Below are 22,980 nucleotides of genomic sequence, written 5' to 3'. Positions count from 1 at the left end.
ACCTGCACTAACAAAATAGCTAATAGAATTCAAGATTAGGCATATAGCTTACGAATCCATCACAATCATTACAAATGAAGATAAGTTCATTAAAGAAAAGATTATGGAAAGTCCATACGAAGAGGTGCATTTTAATCTAAGGGTAGCCCCCATGTTAAAGCTAATCCAATAATGTAGTCTCTACTCCTTTTAGATGTTTAACATACAGAGTTTTTATATTCTTAACCTTATATTCGTATATAAACTTTCATAAACTAAGTGATCGACTTTAATATGATTAACGTTTATGATCATTGTCAATTTTAGTACTATTTCTGTAAATAGTATATTTTCCAATACGGATTGATTCACACTGCTTTTTCTATGTTTTAGTTCTTATTGCAAAGCATGGCTTAATCCACTTGGACATGTTTGCAGCAATATTCATATTTTCCTTGTCTTCAGTTACTCATCATGCAACTGAGGTACTCTAAACACTCACATGTGTATTTCTTGCATTATATCTGACAAAATAAATAAATTAGATTTTTCATGCGCAGCCTCTCATATTTTCCTTTATAGTCTCTTAAAATCAGACACTGTTGATTTTGTTTAATACTCCATTCAAACCCTATTTTACCTCAACAAATAACATATTAACGAATAATTTGCAAAATTATCATTATATATAATGCTATAAAACTACAGAATATTGAACTCAATTAAATGTCGAAATTACTTAGTTAAAGTTGAATTAAGAAGACGATTCAAAATATTGAGATATTTACATTAATAGCAACCTTACAACCCACCAAAAACTAAGAGGTGATTCGACCCCCCATTTTCTTTTTTCAAAATAGTGAATTTGAACGATTTATCCCTACTCATTTTCCCCGAGTTTGCTCCTGCAATGCCTACCGAGACGGGCGTTCTTTGACTGTGACGTCACCGGGGGTATCGTAGTAAACAAATAAGGCAGTGCTGTTTTGTGTACTATGCACGTACGCCGTCATATTTACTTTTGTGTCAAAACTTCATTTTATCGCTATTGATTTTATGTGAACGATGTTGAAAGGAAGTAATAATTGTCATAAGACATATTGTCAATAATATGTCCCTACATTGTTAAAACTGTTCTTCTTTGTAGCAATTTTAGACGATTTTAATGCCTTGTTTTCGTTCCGGACTGTGTCCGTGGCGAAACAATTGAATAAACTGCAGTTGAAGTTATATCTGCGAGCCGGAGAACTTGCAAAAAGGAAATGATTAAAATTATATTTATGGCCATACTATTATTCCAAATATGTAAATTCCCTCATAATGATACCATAGACCCTAAAGGAATAATTTCAAGGCGAATAATATGAAATTTGACCAAGATCTTCTCACCAGTCGATAACGTAGCAGACGTGTTATCATGATATATTTATCCGCGTGTGACGCGGCTTTTGCAAAAAACACAGTTGGTTGCGGAATTGCTTTGTGCGGACCGGCCACCCGCTCCGGCGCAGCTAGCTAGCTGTCGAGCTGCCGGACCGCATACCTTTCATGCTGTCTTCAACTCACTTGCGAATTGCATTTGTATGTGTGACGGTGACCTCTAGCGTAATTAAATATACATGTAGAAAACAACTCGGAAGGCCGAGAAGAATAGTAAGTTGATTTAAGATTGTTCTGTGGAATGAGCCACGAGTGGAAATGATCTACAGGATATAAAAATGGAGTCAAAGACAAAAGGAAAGAAGAAAAAGACGTCAGGGGATTGCTGCATGGTCATGAACTGCGGTTCGACCATAGAGATATATATGGGGATGGTCTGGGGGTCGACATACCAGACCACTACCCCACTACAGTGCAGTACACTCATGTGCCTGGGTGTTGTGTGTATCATATATAGGCATGCAGCGCGCGCAGAGCTGAGCTAGCCGCCGGAATTACTTTCCAGCTACTCACTTGATGGAACATCGTGACAAAATAAATGAGAAATAGTGAAAATATCATTCAATAACTCACTGTTTTCAATCTTTCATCATGATTTAAGAGTTCATGATAGTTATTCATACTGTTCTTTATACAGGTAAAGTAAAGATTTGTACATATGATTCCTACTTGTTTGATTTGAGTTGCTTTGAAAAAAAATTGTAAAATCATCTTTCTCTCTCTGCATAGCATTTCTGTATTACACCCAGGCACCTCTTACACTAAATTCCCTCCGGTGACGTCACACTCAGAGTGATTTTTCTGTACACTCGTCTCGCGGGCTCTGACAGGTGGCTAATTTCATAGACTTTCAAAGCAAAATATCGAGAAGGCAGAAGATTTTTGTGACATGCTATTTGTTTTAACAACTGATAAATACTTTATATTATGTGTGGAACCCATATTTATGGAAACTCACTCCCTTCTTAATTCAACTTAGTTAAATTAATTTTTATGTCGGACAAGGCTTGTTCATTGAAATATCAATGAAAGGTGTCTCTAAAAGGACACTGTTTTAAATAAGGGAAATAATGAAAATTTCAATTTTATCCAGTTATGTTTGTGAATCTTTAAAGTTTTTTTTTCTTTTTTATCTCATAAGGTAAGCTCCATACATCAATTCTACAATCAGTAATAAATAAACATTATTTGATCTAATTTTATTGAAATATAGGATTTTATGAAAAGTCGTCATTCCGAATAAAAGGTTCAGGTGACGATGGAGACTAAATATTTCTCTGATACTATCAATATCAAACGATGTCATGGACTTGGAAGACAAAATTGCCTTCGTGAAACGGAAAGCGCTGATTTGTCGCCAATCTTCCTATCTCGGAAGAATGGTCCTAAGGACGTTCCTACGTATGCTTTGTTTGTTTCTTTCTCTCGTTCAAAGAATGAAGGAAACATTTTTCTTTCTTTCCTTCTTTCTTTCCTCCTTTTTTTCTTTCTTTTTTGATGTTCAGCAATATATATCATATATATATATGTATATTCTTGTTAGTAAAGTGTTTACTTTTATCATCAAATTGTTGAGTATATGCTTATTTAATGCTCCCATAATATATATATATGATATATATTGCTGAACATCAAAATGCATAAACAGATACCTATTCATGAGCATAAATGTTTAATGTTTCATTTGTGAACTGATGAGCTTAATTTCTTATCGTGTGTTTGCATACTGTGACTTAAGATTGGAAGAAATCATGTAACTGGTGAACACTTTACTAACATGAATATCAGTATGTGGGACTAGAGTGAAATTTCATGGTATCTTTGGAAGAGTTTTAAAAGGTGAAGAAATAAAATATTGGTTTTAACATATTTTGTCAATATCATATAAATAATTAACATACACGAAAATCAAGTTAAAAATCATTTGTCCGGGCATCAAATTCAAGGTCAAAGTAAAGTTCAAGGGCCATGACCTTGTAAATCGCTCCAATACAATATTTGATGCATGTTTTGGATTCTTGTCTGAATTTCCTTTTGATTGGTACCAGTTTCGTGAAAATTGGTCAACACGTTACGACGCAATGGCCATTGAAAGTTGAAGGTCACGCCCATTTTTGTCAAAACAAGGAGAAAAGGGCGGGCCATAGCGCGAGAACCGACGGACCGATTCGACCAATTTTTTTGGGTTTTGTGCGTGGGCCATGGTGAATTTTATGTGTACCAATTTACAACGAATTCCGGGAGGGTCAGGTGCAAAACTGCACTTTCATTGGGTGAATTGGCATGGAATGACCCTATAGCCTTCTTTGTTGATCTTTTTGTTGATTTTCCCATATTTAATTTTGTGAAATCTGGTCACCCTGATTGGAGACCATCTCATGTACTGAAGACTTGCATTGCCAAAGAAGAAAAAAAAAAACAAGGGCAAGAGCTCCATGTGCACCCCCCACTGAAATTGAAAAGAAAAACATGGAGAAGGATTAGAATAATGTATCTAGCCCTAACATACATTGTATATGATGGGGGAGTGGAAATACAAACCAAAAATAAAATATGGCTTTTTCTTTATTCCGTCAAATTTCTAGCAGGAGCTAGTGCGTGTAAATTGTCCATAGACATCGGTTTATTTAGTCAGTAAAGGGTCTGTGAGTCTAGACTGGTCAAACTGGCTGATAATCGTTAAAATACCCCTTCCGATATCAGCGCTTCTCGTTAGCATAGGGGGAAGAGGTCTTGACTGCAGATAAAATGAGGTGATTTCGAGTCCCAACTATTAAAGGAAACCAAAACCCAAGAAGAGAAGCAATCTTATTGGAAAGAGTAAAATAAGAGTAACAATTAAAAAAAGTTTCATCAAAATCGGTTATGAAATAAGCAAGATATGGACAATCAAAAAGTCTTGTTGTACTTACAATGTGGATCCTCAAATTGGCAAACGTGCTTCAAAATGGCTGATTTTGTGGACAACTCTCCATTTGTTTTGTACACAAATTTTCAGATTTTCCTCATAATCTTTCAAATTGCATCTTGCCTCCTTCTGAGCACAACATATGTCATGGGAAAATATAATCCACACTATATATGTCAAGGTCAGGAGGAGATAATGTGAAATATGTAAAATAAAGGGGGAAATCTGAAAATAGGTGTACAAAACAAATGGAGAGTTGTCCACAAAATCAGCCATTTTGAAGCACGTTTGCCAATTTGAGGATGCCCGTAGAAAGTACAACAAGAGTTTTCAAACTCCCACAACTTGCTTATTTCATAACCGATTTTGATGAAACTTTTTTTAAATTGTTCCTCTCATTTTACTCTTTCCAATAAGATTACTTCTCTTCTTGGGTTTTGGTTTCCTTTAAAGGTAAGCAAGAGTGGAAAAAATGATAGAAAAATCTGAAGTGAACTAACCTGAAATCTCAATCTTCTGTTATTTTTGGTGGGGGTGCATATGGAACTATTCCTACATACCAATATATGGCTTTATTCCATCAAATTTCAAGCAGGATCTATTGCATGTAATTGTCCATAGACATCAGTTTATTTAGTCAGTAAAGGGTCTGTGAGTCTAGACTAGTCATACTACATGTACATTTGTATCGCCTGATAATCGTTAAAATACCTCTTCCTGTATCGGTGCTTGCATAGCGGGAAGAGGTCTTGACTGCAGATAAACGAGGTGAGTTTCAGTCCCTACTAAGGTAAGCAAGTGTGGAAAAAAATGATAGAAAAATCTGAAGTGAATGAACCTGAACCTCAATAATCTTTGATGGGGGTGCTAGGGAACTCTTTCCGAAACAAGTTAACAACACCAACAAGAATCAAGATTCAAGGACATTTTTTTTTCCACCCAAAACTAAGGCAAAAATTGTATGGGGGTGGTCAAAAATGCTGCATTTCCAGGCACATTTTATGAAATATTTTATGAAATATTTTAGCCTTATTTTTCACTATTTGGAAATTTTGAGGTAAGTTTTGAGCAATGTCTGACAATAATAGTAATAAAGAATATATTAAGGTAATGCTTTTCATTTTTTTCGTTGTCCTACAGCAAGGCTCCACATTAACTTTTTTTGGTGGTGGCCCGTTCGGGCCACCAAAACCTTCAAATAATTTTTTTTGGTGGCCCATTAGTAAAGTTTGGTGGCCCGAAAAATATAAAGAAAAACATTAATTTAAAATGAATAAAACAAATTGAAATATTCTGCAGTCACTAACACGTACCACTATTCTTTGTACATCTTGTATGTAAATCGTGCTTGCTGTTATTTTACTTTGCTTATTTTGTGGTAATATAGGTATAAATTGTTCTATCATTGTAAATATGAAATGATTGAAAGAGAATAAAAGAATTGTATTGTTCCCAGGTTGTGGACTCTTAATCTCCGTATCGACACACACTTATAATGGTATAAATGTAAATAAATAGTGCATATAGCAAACTCAGATAGATTTACAAAACAATTATTTTTCCTTTCTTCCTTTTTGATCATAAAACCTAGATTATGCAGGCCCCAAATCCAGTTTATTTTCTCTTTTCCAGCATATTATTGCAGGAGAAAATCACAGAAAAATATGCTGCAGAATTAGAACAATGTGTAAAAGGGGGAAATAAACAAAAATCATTTTTAGAATAGTATACTGAAAAAAGAAATCAAAAATTAAAAAAAATGAATAAGTGAAATAAAACAAAAGAAAAAATGAAGAAAGAAAAATCAAAGAACGGGAAAAAAACATTTGAGAAAAACAAAAGAAAATGTAAGAAAGATGAATAAGACAAAATTATCAAGAAATGGGGAAAATTATTATTATTATTCAGTAGAAACATGTTCTTTAATCAGGCATATTCAATGGGAAGGGGTATAAATGGTTTAATCACTGTAAAAAATGAAAGAAAAAAAATGAGAAAACGGCAAAAAAAAAAAACAGTGAGAAAATTCCTTCCCTATATTTGACAAAATGATGGAAAAATTCACATTTCATATCAATGAAATCCCTTCCCAAAGTATTTACTTCCTTAAGAGTGGTTGAAGAAGTCATTTGTAAACAAGAAAGAAAGAAGCTGCCTATTTATTTTTGGCTAGAAGAGACACAGCTTCGAAATAAACCAAATATCAACATACATACAAATGCACATATGGGACTCTGATGTACTCACCTATGTGTTTTATGTGTATTAATGCATTTGGAAATCGGTCTTTTTGAGTCAAAAGAGAGGTCATAATTCCTCCTTTTAATGCTTGCAGATAATCAGGTTTCAGTAATACGGACTGTAGAAGGGCATTTCATTGGTGTAAAATGTGACTTTGACGTAGATTTTCAGAGTTCTGGGGAAGGTTTCTTAGCAGTTACATTTCGTATCGCAGCTCCCTGAGTCTTAATAGTCTGCTCGTGCACAGCTAGCTAGCTGCAGTGGTTTCATGCACACAAAGCTCAGCCAGACAGCCGGCGCGGCCGGCTGAATAATAGTTACTGTATGCTAGCGGTAGGCCTACGTACTGTCATGACTATGCAATCTTTGTGTGTGTGTATTTGTGTGTAGATTAACAAAAAAGGCGCATGACGAATTGGCTTGCAATTTGAACTGTAGAAAGTTGATAAACACATGCAAAATCGGGAGAAAAATTGCGCTACTTTGAAAATTCTTGGATGCCCGATTCGGGCCACCAAAACTTAACATTTTTTCAATACTGGTTGCCCGAGATGAATTTTTGGTGGCCCCGGGCCACCGGTAATGTCGAGCCTTGCCTACAGGCTACAGTCAATCGGCAAACCTTCTAAAAGTAGCTTCTTTTATCCAAGTGATTTTCATGACTAGAGGGTTTTTGCATTGTTAATGAGCTAGGTGTGGACGAAAACACCTCTTTTATTCGGCCATTGCTTCTCTCAATATTGACGAAATATCATGTTTTCTGTTATCTTTATAAAGAAGAAAAGTAATTCTTTCAGGCCATGTGTTTGGATTTTTAAAAAGATTGTATAATATCGGTGAAAATTTTGATCTGAAACATGAAAGAAAATAATTATTTCTTTGCAACGAATGTTGTTATTTTTGCATTTAATTTCTGTTCGAGTCCAAGTGATTTTTAGATTATGATAAAGTTTAAGATCTAAACTTTAATATGATATATTTTTTTAAGAAGAGGTATTTAGATGGGTCAGCAGCCAGCTTTTCATAGGCCAAGTACATTAAGCAGCTCGAACATCAAGAATACTGCGCTCTGATTGGTCATAGAGACTACACACCCATGCAAATTCCAATGTTCCCCACACTGGGCCTCTGCAAAGGTCACACTCACCATGTGGTAATCTCTTCAAATTACCCTCGCCTGTTGTTTTGAAAACATTCAGCCAATCAGAAATCTGGATTTTTATGTTACTCAGAAATTTCAGAAATCTCGTCTTGCATCTTGATGGAAAAAGCTGGCTGCTGACCCATCTGAAAGATGCCACATATCAAGAGTCACATTGTAAGAAAGTATAGAGTTTGGGCTTTCTGATGATATGAATTATGTTTGTGCCTAAAACACAAAATTTTGTACAATTTGCAAGTGAAAACAGGAAGAAAATTCTGTTTGAGGCATCTTTTCAGGCTAAGAATTCACTTGTTTATCAAAATATTTCATTCAAAAGAACATAAAAACATAAAAGAGTATAAACATTTACTCTTTCCTATGGTATAAAAATAATCAATTTTACTCAAGGAGAAGGTGGTTAAATTGCGTGAGATAGAAAGTCTCACGAGACGATATACATGCAAATTAAAAAATAAATCATTGTCTTTTGAAAGCTACAATACTTACACTGCCTACAATAATAACCTGGAATATAGTATTGTAAAAAAGGAATGCCCTAAGAAAATGGGAATTTAAAGTATACATGTTCATTAAACTTGGTGTTTGTCATGGTCAGTAGAACAAAGTCATATTATGTTTTTAGCATAGAGAAGTTTACAAGAGTTCAAGATGACTGTCATATTAGGTTTCTAATTTGTGTATGTATATCTTTACATGGATATAAGCTGCTTTTTGTCTCGCCCACCATAGGTGAAGGTGAGACTTGGGGATTCAAATGTCGTCCGTCCGTCATCCATACATCACAAACATGTAATGACACATAACTCCACAACCATAAGTCACTTTTCAACCAAACTTGGATGGTGGATGGACTTGGGGAACGTGCATGTTATGCTGCAGTCTGAGGTCACATGATATGGTCAAAGGTCATTTTCAGGTCAACGTTAAAGTTTACATGCAAGACTCTCTTATGACACCTAACTCCACAACTGTAAGTCGCTTTTCAACCAAATTTGGATGGTAGATGGACTTGGGGGACATGCATGTTATGCTGCAGTCGGATGTCACATGGTAAGGTCAAAGGTCATTTTCAGGTCAACGGTAAAGTTTACATGCAAGACTCTTAACTCCGCAACTGTAAGTCTCTTTTCAACGAAACTTGGATGGTAGATGGACTTGGGGGACCTGCATGTTATGCTGCAGTCTGAGGTCATATGGTAAGGTCAAAGGTCATTTTCAGGTCAACGTTAAAGTTTACATGCAAGACTCTCTTATGACACCTAACTCCGCAACCGTATGACACTTCAACCAAACTTGGATGGTAGATGGACTTAGGGGACGTGCATGTTATGCTGCAGTCGGATGTCACATGGTAAGGTCAAAGGTCATTTTCAGGTCAACGGTAAAGTTTACATGCAAGACTCTTAACTCCGCAACTGTAAGTCTCTTTTCAACGAAACTTGGATGGTAGATGAACTTGGGGGACCTGCATGTTATGCTGCAGTGTGAGGTCATATGGTAAGGTCAAAGGTCATTTTCAGGTCAACGTTAAAGTTTACATGCAAGACTCTCTTATGACACCTAACTCCGCAACCGTATGTTGTTTTTTAACCAAACTTTGATGGTAGATGTACTTAGGCGACCTGCATGTTATGCTGCAGTCGGAGGTCACATGGTAAAGTCAAGGTCATTTTCAGGTCAACATTAAAGTTTACGTGCAAGGCTCTTATGACAAGTGTTATTCCATCCCAGTCATTTCACAATGAAGTTTCGATATAATCCTCTTGCGTGCCCTCACAAATCATGATATTTCTAGTTATTTTCATAAGTGGGCGAGACACAAAATTGCTTTTGCCTTGTTTGTATGCATTGTATTAATGTCAAGTTTTATTTTTGTTATTGTTATTGTTAAAATCATTGGTATTTTCTGTTTTTTTATTATGTTGATTCAATAAAACACATGAAAAAAATTATCGATATTCAGCAATTCGGTGCTCCAAAACCATGCACTCCATTGACTGTACACGTAGCGATAGATTCTGTAAACTCTGACGAACACGATGCGACACTGGCGCTATTCGGTATGATTTTGACGGAAAAGCAAAAGTAACAAAATTATGCCATTCTTTAGCAGTGAGCTAAACACTAACAGGCGACATTATTTACCCAGCTCTCCCCTATACTCGTGTGTAAGCATCGCCGCTCGCTAGCGAAAATCCATTGAAATCCATATTGCAAGCCTATATGGCATCAGTATGCATTGTGTGCTACACTTTGCTGGCTTTACATGGCCACCCACGGAAACTTAAACAATTCTAGCACTATTTATAGCACTCATTGCCGATCCTAATAAAAGCTTATGAAATATTCCAGATTTAGACTGTAAGTTATAAAAAGTAGTCCCCGAAAATAAAAGAATGATTTTTTGCCTGATGCACTCTCAGAGTGAGCTCAACTTGTTGCCCTTTCTTAACCCATCAGGGTTTATGATATTGCTTAGATAAATTTATATATTTGTTTATTGATGTAAGGGATATGCCTGATCCACACCAGAATTTTCAAGATGGATGGTAAAGTTCAAATAGAGACTTATTTCTTATTAATTTCAGCTAGGTATAAAGTAAAGATGCCGAAGAAAAAGACAGGTGCTCGTAAGAAGGCTGAGAGACAGAAGCTTCGTCAAAAGGGAATCAGGTCTGGAATAGAAGCCAGGAGCGTCGTGGAATGGCCTTGTAACTATCTCATGGTAAAACATTACCCATTAACGGACAAGTCCACCCCAACAAAAGTTGATTTGAATAAAAGGATAAAAATCCAACAAGCATAACACTAAAGATTTCATCAAAATTGGATGCGTAATAAGAAAGTTATGACATTTTGAAGTTTTGCTTAATTCACAAAACAATTATTTGCACATCCTAGTCGGGATGCAAATGAGACAACTGATGACATCACTCACTATTTCTTTTGTATTTTGTTTTATGAAATGTGAAATATTCTAATTTTCTCCTCATTGTCCTGTGAAACAAAGTTTTATTTCTCCTGAACATGTTGAATTACCATTGATTAACATTTTATGGTTCAGTCAAGTTGGTCCTTATTGTCAAATCTGTAGAAATGTGAATATTTTATAATTCTGACTATAAAAAACAAAATAAATAGTGACATCATCGATTCTCTCATCAGCATGTGACTAAATTGTGCATATAACTATTTTGTGAAAAATAAGTAAAACTTTAAAATGTCTTAACTTATTTTACATCTGATTTTGATGAAATGTTCAGCATTATGATTGTCTGATTTTTCTGTATTTATTCAAAGCAACATTTTACGGAGATGGACTTGACCTTTAAAGGAGAGGGGGGGGGGGGGGGTAGTGGCTGGGATTGTACCCCTTAAATGAACATCCCATTGGAAGAGTTTATATCATTGGAATTAATCAATACACTTAACTTTCATGCCTTGTTATTTGCCATAATTTCTCTTAAAGATAAATTCCAGTTTTGGTAACGATCTCAAAATGACTTTTTACAGAATCTAACATAATGACCACCCAAGTGTCTGTTTGTATGAATAAAAAATATGTGCCAAAGGATTCTGGGAGAAACTGTGTAATTGCTGAGAAATAAGCAAAATAAGCGCGGATTCGGTCACTTCCGTCGGGTCTTTATTCCAGCAATAATAATACACTGTCCCACGTGTGCTTATCTGTGTTGGTGATCTTCAGTGTGAACGTTTTTTCAGCGAAGATTTCAAGATTTCACAAAGTTCAGTTTATGTAACTGTACCAGATCTTCATCCTCGATGATATACTGACAATTAAGCCTGGTTTTACAGACTTTGTCATGAAATCAGTGTTTACTGCAACTACTGGAATTTCTCTTTAAGCCCTGCCTAACTTATTTCATTGCACTTGGCTCTCTATATATTTGACCTTAGTCAGAATCATTACATGTACATAATAATATATTTTTAGAGTACGGGATGTCTATTTTATAGGCCCCACATGTTTTGCATATAAACACTATCACTGTGCCCTATAATTATTTCAGTGAAGAGGAGGTCCTTGTGCAGTGTATAGTACTGTCACTGTGTGTTGCAATTCACAAAAGAAGTGGAGAAAATTTTGAAGCTGATATATTTTCTCTCTTAGAATTCGTTAATGATAGACAAAATATGACAGACAGACAATTGGTTCATGTTTCCTAGTATAATACTAGGAAGTAATGTACATTAATGGTATTGTTTGTATTGTTAATGCCATAATTAAGCATTGGTTTCTTATTACTGATCAGTTTTCTCTTATTTTATTTCAATACAGGAATGCGACAGCTGTCATAGGTGATTATCATTTGACATTTGTTAATCCAGGCTAATGTGATAATCTAAAGTTTACAACATTACAACATTCTTTTTGGGTTGGTGAAGAGATCTAAGCTATTATGTGCATATGACTATTTTGTGAATAAAGCAAATTGTATCATAACTTAAAATGTATTTTAGTTTAATGGGCTCATTTGATTTCATATTTTGGGGGTAGTTTTGGTCCTTCAAGCTGATAATTTTTGCTAGAGTGTTTTCTCTTATTTACCCGGTACTCTATCTTCACTTTGATAATGGTCAGTATCAATAGCCATCAGTTTGGGGATGCAATGAAATAGTGCTGCAAGTCAGGCGGCATGTTCGGGTTCGGTTCGGTTCGGCTGCAGCACTACAATGAAAATATAATTCACTCACCGGGACTATTCAGGTTTTTTCTTTAAATGGACATCTGTATTCTTGAAAGTGATTTGTGACTACATTCTTTAGCTGACCTCTAATTCCTTTAGATTTTTTTTTCTCTCTTGAGAAGATTTTATCAAGAGCTGTATACACAGTGTTTTTTGTTCATGAAGCATCATTTTAACTTGAGTAAAATAATAATATCATATTAGAGTGTTACACTATCTGCCAATTATCAGGGGAGTTGATGAAGCTTTGTTTGATGCTGGGATTTATTAATTGAAGTCCTTGTTAAGTTAAGAGTATGATTTTTTAATGCCAAAATGCATGCTTCATAACATTAACCCAATCAATTTTCCTGTCTTTGTTTTCCTGTAGAACACAGAAGAACAGAGCCTTCTGTTATTTTTGTGCAACTGTACAAAAGCTTCCTATATGTGCACATTGTGGTAAGTAGTATTGTTTCAAACATTACTTGCACTCATGAGTTTAATATGCCACTTGGATTAGTTGGTCTATTGGCTAACGCCAGGGTAATAGTATGCAGCCCTTAATAGAAACTTTACATTATTACTATCTTTTTGGTCTAATTACCATTAAACTAATTTGGCCAATTGCCATTAGTCCATCAACAGCCTTCTCCCTTATCCCATTTGGCATTACTATATATTCAAACTTGCAACGAAAATAAGTTTGACAAATTTGTTACCAAGTCAACACTCTCGTCCTATGTAAAGTAGGCAAGAATGCCAGGGCGTTCATCTATGTTTGACTTGCATTATAAATTATATGACACCGAGATTGATCCTTGGCATTTGATTGGTTGTTTGATATCAATCATTCGGACCATTTTATAATGATGTCATCGACAGTGCAATTTAGGATCCATTTATCATGCAATTTTGGATCCATACAATTTTGTCCATTGCAAGAGCACACCGAGACTGCTGGCATCACAAGTAAAACCACTCATGTTTACAGCATGCATGTTGTATGTACGCGACAATCAATCAACAGACCAAGCTCGCACTGCATGATCATAATTATTTTGCACCGAAATTGATAAATTTCATATGAAAAATAATCTAGTCTCAAGTGTCATATAAACCAAATAATGAATGTTCCTTCATTCAGGCAATGAACATAATACTTAATTCGGTGAAAGATGAAATGACTGGATCTTTTCATCTTTCACCTCACGAAGTATTCTGTCCATTGCACTCATAAACATTCATTATTTGTATACTATTTAACCTTCTGTTCACTGTTGCTTGCTACTGTGAGAAGTGGAAGTCTAAATGCTCTAAAATGTAATACTCAGAGCTATATTGAGATTTGATGAAACCAAATGTCTCCTCAATTCAATTTGCTCTGACTCCTAGCATTTATTTCTAATTCAAATTTTTATCTTGGCAGGTAAGATGAAGTGTATGATGAAGACAGGTGACTGTGTTATTAAGCATGCAGGTCGATTTACAACAGGCTTAGGTATGGTGGTAAGTAACATATATCCTGATTTCTACACTCATATTTGACTGCCCAATTGGAAATCTGCACTCAATGAGTTGTTAGGAAAGATTTTGTGTTATAAGCCAAAATAATAAAGAAAAAAAAAAGATGCAAAACAGGGTTGGCGGATTTAAATCACGTTGATTTAAATCGCGATTTAAATCACCATGATTTTTTAAAAAAAATCATTGATTTAAATCACTTCCATTGAAACATGTACAAATCATGTACAAAGTATTTGTTCGAAGCAGTTTTAATTCTTCAAGTCAACTGAAAAACTTTGAATTAACTTTATATCAACAAAAGATCAACAAAGTCTTCATATCTACTTAAAACAAATTAAAATCAAATTAATAAAGTCAGGTATTTCCTTAAAAACTACAGATGTATGTTGTCATTAGGTACTCATTTTTTGTAAATTATGTCGAGTTTTTCTTCTGAAATTTTACATTCTTTGTCAGTTATTATTAGTCAATTTCTTTCTTAACATAAAGTTTTCACATAATCCAAAGACTTTTCAGAGAGCAGTTTGTAAAAAAAATATATAATATATAAAAGTCAATGAGAAAAGGTTTGTTGGCAGTTTTCCAATTTTGATCCTTCGCCTACACATAACTACTTCTGTCATGTAAAATAAAAAATGATACCTGCATGTAATCAACATATTTAACATGCCTCTTATTTCGTATTGTTACATTTATCATACATTTGATGTTTTAAATAAAATAATTATAAAAATCACATTAACATAATGTAGTACAGTCATAATTTGACTGTTGAGAAAAGCTTTCTCTTATAAACCTTTTAAGTCACTGCAGCCCATTTTATGTTCAGTGCCTCAAATAATGGAAGATTTGTATCTGCATGTAATAATGGAAAGTTCTCTATAACAACGATTTGCAAAACTCAGAATAAACATTTAACACTGCATTTAAATGTTAAGATGCAGGTACTCCAGTTACAATCATTGGCAGTTGTAAGCTGTGTCTCATTTAAAATAAAATACTTCTTTTTGTAATACATATGTTGTAATTTAAGCAGTTTAGCAGTTTTTATCCTTTAAGTTAAAAGTAAGTAGATTTTTTTTCATACTTCATGGATCAAACAGATTTTTGTCTATGTCCACCTGCGAAGCAGAGTGAGACTATAGGCGCCGCTTTTCCGACGGCGGCGGCGTCAACATCAAATCTTAACTTGAGGTTAAGTTTTTGAAATGACATCATAACTTAGAAAGTATATGGACCTAGTTCATGAAACTTGGCCATAAGGTTAATCAAGTATTACTGAACATCCTATTAAAGTTTCATGTCACATGACCAAGGTCAAAGGTCATTTAGGGTCAATGAACTTAGACCATGTTGGAGGAATCAACATCGAAATCTTAACCTGAGGTTAAGTTTTTGAAATGTCATCATAACTTGGAAAATATATGGACCTAGTTCATGAAACTTGGAAATAAGGTTAATCAAGTATCACTGAATATCCTGCATGAGTTTCACGTCACATGACCAAGGTCAAAGGTCATTTAGGGTCAATGAACTTTGGCCGAATTGGGGATATCTGTTGAATTCCCATCATAACTTTGAAAGTTTATGGATATGATTCATGAAACTTGGACATAATAGTAATCAAGCATCACTGAATATTTTGTGCAAGTTTCAGGTCTCATGATTAAGGTCAAAGGTCATTTAGGGTCAATGAACTTTGGCCGAATCGGGGGTATCTGTTGAATTACCATCATAACTTTGAAAGTTTATTAGTCTAGTTCATTAAACTTGGACATATGAGTAATCAAATATCACTGAACATCCTGTGCACGTTTCAGGTCACATGACCAAGGTCAAAGGTCAATGAACTTTGGCCGAATTGGGTTTATCTGTTGAATTACCATCAAAACTATGAAAGTTAATGGATTTTATTCATGAAAATTGTACATAAGAGTAATCAAGTATCACTGAACATCCTGTGCGAGTTTCAGGTCACATGATCAAGGTCAAAGGTCATGTATGGTCAATGAACTTTGGCCATGTTGGGGTTTTTTGTTGAATAACCATATCTCTGTAAGTTTATTGGTCTCGTTCATAAAAAGTGGACATAAGAGTAACCATGTATCACTGAACATCTTGTGCGAGTTAGAGTAGTATTCAAAGTCAGCACTGCTGCTATATTGAACCGCGTGATGCAGGTGAGACGGCCAGAGGCATTCCACTTGTTTTGTAGAGAATATGGGAATAAAAATTGTAGATTAATGTAAAAAATCACAGTAACATAATGTAGTATAGTCACCCTTTGACTAAGCTATCTCTTATATTGTTCTCCAAAACTGAGAGTTTTGCATCTATATCTGTAGCAAGAGAAGAGCTTTTTACAAACTAAAAAGATCCAAAACATATACAGTTGTAGTCTCTCTTTAGCTATTGTAAAGCTGTGACTTATTTAAAAAAAAAATCATTGATTTGAATTATTTCTCTTACAATATCCATGAATACTAGTAATTGGCAAAGGGTTTGTTGGCAGTTTTGATAAGGGATTTTTTCTCTTGGATTTTTTTAATATTTGAATGAAAAATCCCAGAGGGGAATTTTTTCTACTCACTGGGAATTCCCTATGGAATATTCCTTCATAGGCCTATGTATGATAGAATTAAGTTCAGATACATGATTCCTCAAATTTATTTTTAATTGTCCATTTTTACTGGATTTTAATTACAAAATATGTGGTTAAGAACAATATTAGGGGTGAAATGTATAACATCAATATTGATGTCATTGTAAGAGTAAGGGGGGGGGGGATAATTACCCCTTTTTTTCGAAGAAACTTTTAAAAAATCAAAAATATAAAAAAAATCTGATTTAAATAAAAAAAATCGCCAACCCCGATGCAAAAAGAAAAAGAAGAAAAAAAATTCAACTGAAAGTTCGATGTTTTCTTTAAAATGTCATAGTTTGTTTAACCCTTGTTCGATTTTGATGAAATTTTCTTTGTTTAATTATCTTATTTTACTTTTTTTTTTGAATCGCATTATTTTCCTTCTGGATTTATAAGACTCCCTATGACCTTGCTTTCTTAAGGCAGGTACATTAACCAAATAAACTGGAGAATTACAGTAATTTTCATATACCATTTTCGTTCACCAAATACATGCACTAATAGCCTTTCCTGGAATATCTGGTCAGTTCTATGCTGTATGTGGCATCTATACCAGAACTAATTTCATATATATAGCAAAGTTGCCAAGTCTCCCTAATTGTCAAGGTGACTCCCTGAAAACTGACGTGATATTTGAGCGAAAAAGCCACAGATTTTTTAACATCTCCCTGATTAATGCCTTGATTTCTTTCATTGGATTGTGTATAATTGAGAAATATCTCCCTCTTTTCTCGGTAAATTGTCCTATATAGGTGAATATTAATTTAGCAGCTTTGATATAGATGACTTCACTCTCAACTTTAGTTCTTTTTTTTTCTCAATTCAGGGTGCAATTTGTGATCATTGTGAAGCATTTATTTGTCATGGAAGAAAGTGTTTAGCTGTTCATGGATGTGAATGCCCACTTATTGATTCAGTATGCTTGGAATGTGATCGAGGGGTATGGTCACATGGTGAGTACTTAGACTACAGATCAGTTATGTCCTCAAGCACTAGTAGTTTGACTTTTATATGAATGTTCTTTAACCGAGGTTGTAAATATATGCATAATCATTACTATATATGCAACACCAGTCTATTTTGGGATGATGATTCCATTATTTTTGTCATTACTATAAAAATCATGAATATAGGGTTCCGTTTCACAAAGATTTTAAGGCTAGATTTATGCCTTATTCTCATCTACATCCTTAAACAAGTTTAGTGGAAACTAATTTAACAAGTAATGGGAATTCTCAAAGTGGGTCTTGGAAGCGATCTTATTGTCTTCATATCTTTTTTGGAATACCACCTCTCAATGTGGTTTTCATGACTGCTTTGCCTTGTTAAGCTGGTTTAAGCCTAGGTGGGAACACAACTGTTCTCCAGAAAGCAATCCTTGTCTGGAAGTATGAGTATGTGCATTTTGTGCACTCTACTCAGTACATACTGTGTGTAGAATGTCTCCAAATTTTACATGAATCATGTTACTCGACTGAGAGCGTTCCCATAGCAAACAAGACCCCTTTAATACCTGAAGTGGTTCTAGAACTTAGTTCTGCAGATGGTGATGAGGACGCTAGCAAAGCGATCTTCTACGCTGATTTCCTGAACTGGTTAAAGGGAAACTAGTTCAAGAAAGTATACTGAGAATGGGGCCTTATATTCATTATTTTTATATAACCTTGAAGTATCAATACATACGCATTCAACATCAGTTAAATGAAAAGTCAAGTGAATCTTTAAGTGCAATCTCACACACAAATCTTATGTATGACATTTTGAGTAGTATATGTTTCCTGGGGGGCGTTTCATGAAAGGACTTGTCGGACGTTTTATCCGACAAGTCCCATTTTATCCGACAGTTACCATAGGAACAGTGCCTCTCAGCCAATCAAAATCAAGGAAAGATGTCAGATCTGACAACTTGTCGGATGAAAATATTGATGAAACTCTCCCCAGATCATGATCTGACCATTGTGATGATGTTTCATATGTGGCATGTAACTTGGAATCGAACAGTATTCATTAAATGTGGTTAAAAGATACCATTGGAAAACAAAAATATAAACCAAACTTTGCTATTTCAAGACCCAAGTAAAGCAATATTCCTAACTGGTTCTTTACGTGTAGGTCTGTCAGGTAAGATATTTCACAATTATAACCCGGTTTTGGCATAGCTATCTATAAGGAATGCATCCCATGGTGACACAATCACCATTTTCTGTGGGCCTGTCAGTAAATGGTATATTGTTTATAATTTCAACCAACCTCTCCTAATGAATGGTATATTTAACTTCTGAAGGTTTCCATGGCGAAGAAGAATAGTGTAGTAGGTTTCACGATACACCATGTATCTTTCTTGGGCAAGTGTTGGTCCTGAAAAGGACCACCCAATCTCGACGTTTCAACAAGTGTGTTCTTGTCGTCCTCAGGAGAATGAGCAAAGTTTGTAAAAGCAGGCCTTATATACTCTGTCGAATGGTATATTGTTTATAATTCCAACCAGAGCCTCCTATTGAATGGTATATTTCAATTTCCTTTAGAGCCTCTGATTGAATGGTGTATTGTTTATACATTCTATTTCAGAGAGACTACTACTAATGATGTATTGTTTGTAATGTCAACCAGAGCTTCTCAGTGAATGGTAAATTGCTTAGATCTTCATCCAGGCCCTCCCATTGATTTATTTAACCAAAGTCTCCCATTGAATGGTATATTCATATCTCAACCAGGTGGGCGTGTCTTCCAGTGTGCCTACTGCAGAGGTCATCTTTGTGAGGATGACCAGTTTGAACATCAAGCCAGCTGCCAACAACTCCAATCAGAAAACTACAAATGTGAGTCTGTATATACTACAATGTTTAATATATAGGCTCAGTGAAGAAGGAGTCATAAATTGACGTGATTGGGAGGAAAAAATTACGATTTGGGATATGAATATGAATTTGTTTAAAAACAATATGAAAATGTTGATCTTCATGAAGTGTTGTAAGATACTACTTATTAACTTGACATTCTCATCAGGTGAAAGGTATTTTTGCTCTTCTGAAGTTGATCTTCATTTGAATTTAGGAGCACACTTAAGTAAAACTTAATCACTTGAAAAAAAAATTGTGGCTGATTAATTTTTGTGTACTCCGCTTTGCATGAAAGTCCTGCAAAAAGTTTTAGCATGTATGTGTGTATGGGCGTATTTATGTAAGTATGCAAAATTAGAAGGAAATCATTATGAAAAAAAAAAAATATTGCGTCTCGCAGTTTTTAATGTGATATAATGTCGATTACAAAGAAATATGTGAAGCGACATTCTTTATACACACCTGTGTAAATTTTGCATCGATTGGACTTTTCTTGCGATCTGAAGCGAGGGTTAAATGGACACCCCTGTTTATCTGGTATTTGATTGCTGCTATTGAAAAGATGTTCAATTGATCAGTTGTTTTGTAAACGCCAGACACTATGTGAATCTTCCAGTCATTGTATGTTATTTACTTTTCCTTCGTATTTCAAATCTTTCATTTTTCTGCTAACAGGTGGCTCATGTAATAAACTAGGGCAATATTCTTGCTTGAAATGTAAGGTAAGAAAACTACATGCCTTCAGCTTCTATTAGCAGCATTAGATGCTCTCAACATATGTGACCACATGTGGCATATAATGTTATAAATTTTGTGTTTGGTATGTTTGATGGTTGTTGTTTGCTAATTTTTGTGCAATTATATGTTTGATGAGAGTATGACCTTATATACAGTGTGTCCCACAAAAAAAAGATAAAAGGGGAACTCCAGAAAATAATATGATTTGAACAGATAAAGAAAAATCAGACAAAGAAAGCTCTGAAAATTTGATCAAAATCGGACAAGGAAAAACAAAGTTATGGCATTTGCAATATTCCAGTGAAACAAATATAGTCATGTCTTCATAAATATTCAATGAGCAAACAGATGTTGTCATATCCCCATTTGTTCTTTTGTATTTTATTTTGTGAAATTAGGTTTATTCAAATTTTCACCTCCAAGAACAGAAAAAATGGAATGACAACTGATTTAGTGCATTAGATATTCATTGCTGCAACTTATTTCATTACAAGGGAGTCATAACTTTTTAGATCTAGTTGATAAAACTTTGACATACGAGTAACCATGTATTCCTGAATATCTTGTGCGTGTTTCAGGTCACCTGACCAAGATCTAAGGTCATTTAAGGTCAATGATCTTTGGCCATGTTGAGGGTACTTGTTGAATTGGCATCAGAACTTTGAAAGTTAATTGATCTACACATGTAGTTCATGAAACATAGATATACATGTATAAGGGTATTAAAGTATGAATGATTGTTATGCACATGTCTTAGGTCTTATGGTCATATTCAAAGGTCATGTTGAATCAGTGGACATAGTATTTTATTATCATATGAGTGTTTTTTTTTTATTCAATAGCTATTTTCAAAGTCAGCACTACTGCTATATTGAATCGCGTAATGCGTGTGAGACAGCTAGAGGCATTCCACTTGTTATCCTTATTAATTTATAATAATTTTTATTATTTGTTAGTGACATAATTGTGATTGTATCTTTATGTTTGTGTTTTCAAGGAAGTAATTCTAAAAAAAAATTAGTAAGGCTTTGGTCATTCTAGGTTTTATACACAGTTAAAATATCTTTAATGTGATTAACAGTTAACCAATGCAAATATTTCCCATTCTTGTGTTTCTTGTTGCTCTAAGAGGAATGTCAGTTTACACTTATTTTTAAAAGCAATTGGAAGGTTATTTTTTCATGTATTGAATATTGTTATTTTTGCTTTTTTTATAGATCTGTTTCTGCGAAGATCATGTTAGAAGAAAAGGTATAAAGTATGCTAGGAATCAAGCGATACCTTGCCCTAAGTGTGGCTACGAGACAAAGGAAACTAAGGATCTTGCCATGTCTAGTAAGTCTAACATCTCAGATCAAAGACAAGCTTAAGGACGTTCCACAGTTAAAATAAATTTGTTAACAAATTTTCAGCATTTCATGTCATTTTCACCAAATTTTGCGCATAGTTACTTTAGCACTTGAATATTTCAAATGTATGCAAAAAATAACATGGGTTCATGTGCTTAATTTTTTGCTTTTGAGCTTTGAAGTTGATAAAATTGGAAGTTCTCAAGAATTGCTCATTCAAAAGAATTTGGCATTTTTAGACCCCATGAAGTCACATTCAGCTTAAACATCCATTACTAATTCAAAATTCATGTAAATTTCATTAAATTTTACAGTATAGTTCAAAATTGTATACTGAAAAGGAAATTCATTCATATTGCTATTCCTTTACCCCTTTATTCGAACTCAAGGTCATATTTGTCATACTTTGCAGAGTAAAGTATTCAGAAATTAAAAAAAAATGAGGTATTTAAAAAAAAAAGCATTGGTTCGTGGATTATTTTCAGCTAATTAGCTTTTTAAAATAACACATCAGATCTGCAGTTAAAATGTAGATCATGTGAGAAATCTACTGATGCCTATAGCTGATTAATCACATGTTCATTCATTGTGATGTCAATGCGCATTGTGTAAAATATGTGCAGATCATGCAAAAACGTAACTGTGAAACATCCTTAATCTGTTAATTAACTCTAAAAGCTATTTTGATGTCCAAAATGAGGGGATGGGATGGGGATGAGGGAGGCTTCAGGCCCCAAGGTCTTGGCTCTCCCCCCCCCCCCCCCCCCGCAGTTGCTACGAACATTTGGCATTTCTGTTGCCTGTGAATTAGTCTCCAAACTGAAAGATTATTTTTTTTCTGAATATCTTAATTATTCAAGTTATGCTGATTGTTCTAATTTATTCTTGAAATCTTGTCTTTAGGGCTCAATCACTATCTTAAATTTAAATTCTTTTAATCTGAATACTCTCGACTTTGTATTTGTGTTATAGTTCGTAAAGTAGACTTTGGAAGGCAGCAAGCGAGACATTCAGATGATGATGATGATGATGATGGAGGGGGCGGAGCTTCTGGGTACGCTGCATACTGGGCCAAACTTGAATCAGGAAATGGAGCAGGTAACAATATAGTTTGTATTGATATACTCGGATAAGAACATTTTTTACACTCCGTAAAGAGATTTATCTGATTTGTAGAATTCAATTCAAACAATTTTTCACCTTTTTACAATCGCTTTGGTTTTTACTGCTGAAGTCTTACAGACTTCTGCACTGCCGATACTACGCCATCCACAGCGAGTCAGCGGCTAGTCTGAAGAAGTCTGTAGAAACGAGTAGGCAAAAGCTCAGATGGTAAAAACCAAATTGATAGTGAAAGATGAAAATTTGATTGAATTGAAAAACATTTCTTTACTTTTCTAAGATATATAGGGGAAGGCTGGGTAAGTTGAGCATAGGTTGAGCATATTTGAGCCACCACCT

At 34.6% G+C, this 22,980-nt stretch overlaps 1 protein-coding gene across 2 annotated transcripts in view; it reads left to right on the top strand.

Moving 5' to 3' along the window:
• The window catches only part of LOC121410686 (zinc finger protein 330 homolog), a 42,931-nt gene that overhangs the window by 18,191 nt on the left and 1,760 nt on the right, over positions 1-22,980 (top strand). For both annotated transcript variants that reach the window (XM_041602945.1, XM_041602937.1), the window contains exons 2-10: positions 10,322-10,458; positions 12,034-12,053; positions 12,813-12,883; positions 13,851-13,930; positions 17,419-17,545; positions 19,307-19,411; positions 20,108-20,154; positions 21,388-21,505; positions 22,492-22,617. In XM_041602945.1, the coding sequence (XP_041458879.1) occupies positions 10,339-10,458; positions 12,034-12,053; positions 12,813-12,883; positions 13,851-13,930; positions 17,419-17,545; positions 19,307-19,411; positions 20,108-20,154; positions 21,388-21,505; positions 22,492-22,617 (814 nt within the window). In that variant the 5' untranslated portion in view covers positions 10,322-10,338. The remainder of the gene's footprint in view (positions 1-10,321; positions 10,459-12,033; positions 12,054-12,812; positions 12,884-13,850; positions 13,931-17,418; positions 17,546-19,306; positions 19,412-20,107; positions 20,155-21,387; positions 21,506-22,491; positions 22,618-22,980) is intronic.

Source organism: Lytechinus variegatus, chromosome 1, assembly GCF_018143015.1.
Source record: "Lytechinus variegatus isolate NC3 chromosome 1, Lvar_3.0, whole genome shotgun sequence".
Classification (NCBI taxonomy): Eukaryota; Metazoa; Echinodermata; class Echinoidea; order Temnopleuroida; family Toxopneustidae; genus Lytechinus; species Lytechinus variegatus.
This window is presented reverse-complemented; position numbering and strand designations above follow the sequence as displayed.